A 4,054-nucleotide genomic window follows, 5' to 3' on the forward strand; every position below is an offset into this window, starting at 1 on the left:
GGTTCTGGCGACAGGCGCTTCCACAGTTTCCAGGACGGGGCCCCATGGTTGCCCTCCGAGGCTTGGGGGTGTCCTGGGAACCCAGAATCGGTGCTGCCTCCTTTCTTGCTGTGATCCCACGCTGGAGAAAGGCTTCCTTCCTGACCTCCTGGGAGCTGGAGCCCTGTATCCTCCCAGCGGGTGACCCCCAAGCCCTTCCCAACTCTGCCCCTGCAGCTCCCTGGGACTGAAACCTTCCCCCTCCACCCCGTGGTCTCCAGTGGAATGTCCCAGCTGCCCACTCCCAAGGCAGATCACCCTGGAGGGGTGTGTGCTCACACGTGGGGCCTGTGCTGCCTGCTCACGGCCCACCCCCACCCGGTGGCCTCAGTGGGCTATTGGTTGAATGAATGAATGAATATGTGACGGTGGAAGGAATGGGGTGGCCAAGGGGGGCTCAGGAACGTTCCCACACCTAGAACCCGGCGCTGAAGAAAAGAACACAGAAGAACGTCAGTCGTAGGATGATTGAGTGTTTCTTTAAAAACAAAAACCCCACAAAAAAGCCAGAATGCCTTGCCCAGCCCAGCCCAATGTAACAGGTTAGCCATTAACACAAAATAAAAGACATCCCAGCCACACACGTCATTACTCGGCAGAGGGTGTCCGGCCTGCTTGGCCGGCGTCACAGTGGATGGCCCTGCGTGGCTGGGACACAGACAGGGAGCAGGCGTGGCACCTGTGCCACGCAGAGCAGCAAGGCTGGGCGAGACCACTGGAAATAAATAAACATGGTGCCGACAGCATCTTAAATTAGTAAGACGTTAGCACAACACAAAAAAGGCGAAACGACTGAAAACGTTGCTTGTCTTGGTGGGTGTGCTCTAAAACACGCGAGACCCACGAGCGAAAACCACTGTGGCATTTGTCGGTGGAGTATGGAGAAAAGGGAAGTCTTCTGAGACAGCCCCTGTGGTGGCCCTGGCCCCCTGCGGAGTTCCAGCACGGCAGGAGGGGGAGCGGACACGGCCCTTGCCTTCTGAATTGGGGTCCCTGGGCTGGGTTGGGGGACACAGCACCAAGGATCAGACTGGACAACCCCCCCATGACCTTCTGTGGAGTTCTTCCCCCTCACAACCCAGATGCCTGGGAGACTCTGCAGTGTGAAGAGGGACCCCAGCGGCTGCTGTGATTTCACTAAGGAGCTACTTTCCGCCACAGACACGGGCAGCCCCCATGTTGCCCACGGCCGCAGCAGCCAACAGGCAAGCGTGTCTCATGGGCAGGCCACTAGCTCCTGCGTCCTTAAGGCATGTCCACCTCCAGAGCAGGAGGCTGCAACAGAACGGGATCCCAAGGCCCCCACTGGGGGCAGGAAGCGCAGACACCCGCACAGGCCCTGCCGGCCCCAGTGGAACGCTCCCAGTGGTGGGTGCGTCCAGGGAGCACCTCCCCGGTCTCGAGGGCCGCGACTGCCTCCAACGTTCACTGCCTCCTGGGTTCACACAAGCGCCCTCCAGGCAGGCTGGACACCAGCTCTGTCCATATCTGCGGCCAGGACAACAGGTCGGGAGGGACTTGGTGTCGTCTCATCCAGTAGAGTCAGTTCATCTGCTGCTGCCGGTCCTCGGCCTCCAGACAGTGGGCTGATCCCTTGGGCCCCAGAAAAGATGCAGTTCCTACGAGCAGACACTGGCAGCCAGTCCATGTACAGCTGGAAGCAGGGTGCCAGGGCTGGACGGGTCCCTGGGCTCTGGAATAAAGGTCTTCATTCCTTGAGCAGGAGAGATGGACATCTGGCCCAGGACCCCAAACTGTTCATCAGGTTTCTGTGGGCCCACTGGATGGTGAGGGGGTTGGTGCCAGGCAGAGGGTGGCAGGCTCCACCGGGCACTTGCTCAGAGCTGGCGGCTTGAGCAAGCTGGTCAGCAAAGCTGTGTCCAGCCTGCTCCAGGGCCTTCTGGCTTGGGGGACTTGGGGCTGTGCCACAGGGCTGCTCCTCCAGCCACAGCTGAGCGCTGGGGAGAAGCAGGTGGCTGAGGAGGCAGAGCCCCCTCAGAGCTCAGGAGGAGCCTTGCAGGGCGGTATTCTTGTTCTGTGGGCCCCTCCTGCTTCCACAGAGGCAGAGACAGCTCAGGAAAGTGGGCCGAGTCGGCCAGGCCTCAGCTGCCTCCCCCAGGGAAGAAACAGGAACAAAGAAAACACGGGCTGCTAGTTCCGCCTCTCCACAGGGGGTGAGGGCCAAGTGAGCGTCCGGGGGCCTCTGGATGCAGGCCGCAGAGAGGTGAGCCGTGCCTGACACTGTCTCCAGGACCAGGACAGGCCGTGAGGGTGACAGGAAGGGCGAGGAGGTGCCTCGGCCAGGAGCAGGAACCCAGCCCCAGCCGGAAGGGGCTGCTGTGGGGTGCTGGGTGGCAGAGAGGCCAGTACTTTGGAGCCTGAGGGCAGCGGCAACCTCAGGCTGGGGACATTGCTGCGTGGGGCCCAGGGTGGGCGCTGGCGGGGATGCCAGCACGCCCACTCCCCAGGGCTGCTCACCGGCTTAGGATGGTGTCTCAGGAGTCCAACAGGCCTGAAGCACCTCCTGGGAGGACCCCCGGAATCACCCACCCTGGATCCTTTACCTTGCCCGGCCCCCCACCCGACCCACTCCAGGCAGCTCCACCCTGGTGCTGCCCTATGGCTGAGTTTCTGCTCTGCAAACCCTCTCTGCAGTGGCCGTGTCTCTTCTGGGACTGGCGGGGAGGCTCCTATCTTGGGTCTTTAAGGCAGAGAGACATAAGCCCATGGGGCGGTTTTTAAGAATGTCGCCGCATTTATAACCATAAAAAAATGAAGAAGCCAAGCACGTGTGTGTGGGGCCGGCTGTCCGGCCATCAGTGCAGGTCTGCGGTCACGATGAGGTTCCACGGCTCAGTAGCTCTGTTCGCCCAGGGACAGTGATCTGGTCCCTGGTACTTGGTGTGCGGGAGGAAAAAGGGGAGAAAGGGGAAACAGGAAGGCTTTTGCCCTCCGAGCCCCTTCAAACATCATCTTAGTGGTGTCGACTTGACCCAGAATTTAAGTTAAAACAAGTAAACAAAGGAGGAAAAGGACCCAGAAGCCGCTCCTGGCAGGAGCGCAGGCCCCGCCTGGGTCCCAAGGCGGACCTCACTTGAGGGACGAGATTCGTAGATTCGTACCAGAGTTTCCACAGCAGCCTCGGCTGCCTGACCTGGGAGGGACAGCGAGGGACGCTGGGTGCGCGGCTGAGCTGTGGACGGCGGGGAACTGGCGTGGGCTCGGGGCTCTGTGTGCTCCTCCGCAGCCTCCTGGCCTCCGGGCTATGTCTCCTGGGGCACCACCTGCATAAGCTTCTGACACAGGACGGTCGTGGAGACTGTCAGGAGAAGGCTGCTGTTAGTCAAGGGGCTGGGCGGCACCATGGGACATGGGGGCGTGAGTTGGGGCTCCCCCAGCCCTGTCACCAGACCCAGGGCCACCACCCCTCCTGAAATAGCAGAGAAGCCAGAAGCTAGGATTTTAAGGAAGCCTCCTGACTTGAGCACGTGGACACGGGGTGTGCGATGAGACGCACACGTGTGGCATCTGCTCCAGAACCCTGGGAGGGAGGGGGAGCACGGCCCGCGGAGCATACAACCCAGGCCCTGGGGTCTCAGCCAAGTGCAATGGGGAGACGTCGGGCCTTCCTGCCGGGCCGTGCCAGGGACGCAGCCTGGACACACACCAGCGGCCAGGCCGCCCTGCAGGAAAAGCTGGAGAAGCCGTCTGCTAAGGGGTCCTTGGGAAGACCTGTCACACCCGGGACTTTCTAGAGAAATCGCTCTGGGGATGGAGACCGTTTCAGGATAGGGATTTTTGCTTCAAGCTCTTGGTGTCCTGAATGACTTTTAAAAGCCACTGGTGACATGGTGATGAGCGTCTAGGCCTGCAGGCACGCTGGCCTTTTTCTAGGAACATGGCCACATTTGCAGGCGCTGAGGAGGGGTCCTAAGCTCGGTGGCAGAGCACCCTGGGGCTGCCACGGCAGAGGGGTTTGTCCTACTGCCCTTTTTTTTTTTTTTTTTTTTTTTTT

General features: G+C 60.7%; 1 protein-coding gene across 1 annotated transcript in view; it reads right to left on the bottom strand.

Annotated features, from left to right (window-relative positions):
* Positions 1-491: 491 nt before the first annotated feature.
* The window catches only part of SLC7A5 (solute carrier family 7 member 5), a 38,926-nt gene continuing 35,363 nt past the window's right edge, over positions 492-4,054 (bottom strand). The window contains exon 10 of the mRNA XM_017543688.2: positions 492-3,358. Coding sequence (XP_017399177.1) covers positions 3,303-3,358 — 56 coding nt within the window. The 3' untranslated portion in view covers positions 492-3,302. The remainder of the gene's footprint in view (positions 3,359-4,054) is intronic.

The sequence above is a fragment of the Cebus imitator genome, unplaced genomic scaffold (genome assembly GCF_001604975.1).
Source record: "Cebus imitator isolate Cc_AM_T3 unplaced genomic scaffold, Cebus_imitator-1.0 Scaffold159, whole genome shotgun sequence".
In the NCBI taxonomy this organism is placed as follows: Eukaryota; Metazoa; Chordata; class Mammalia; order Primates; family Cebidae; genus Cebus; species Cebus imitator.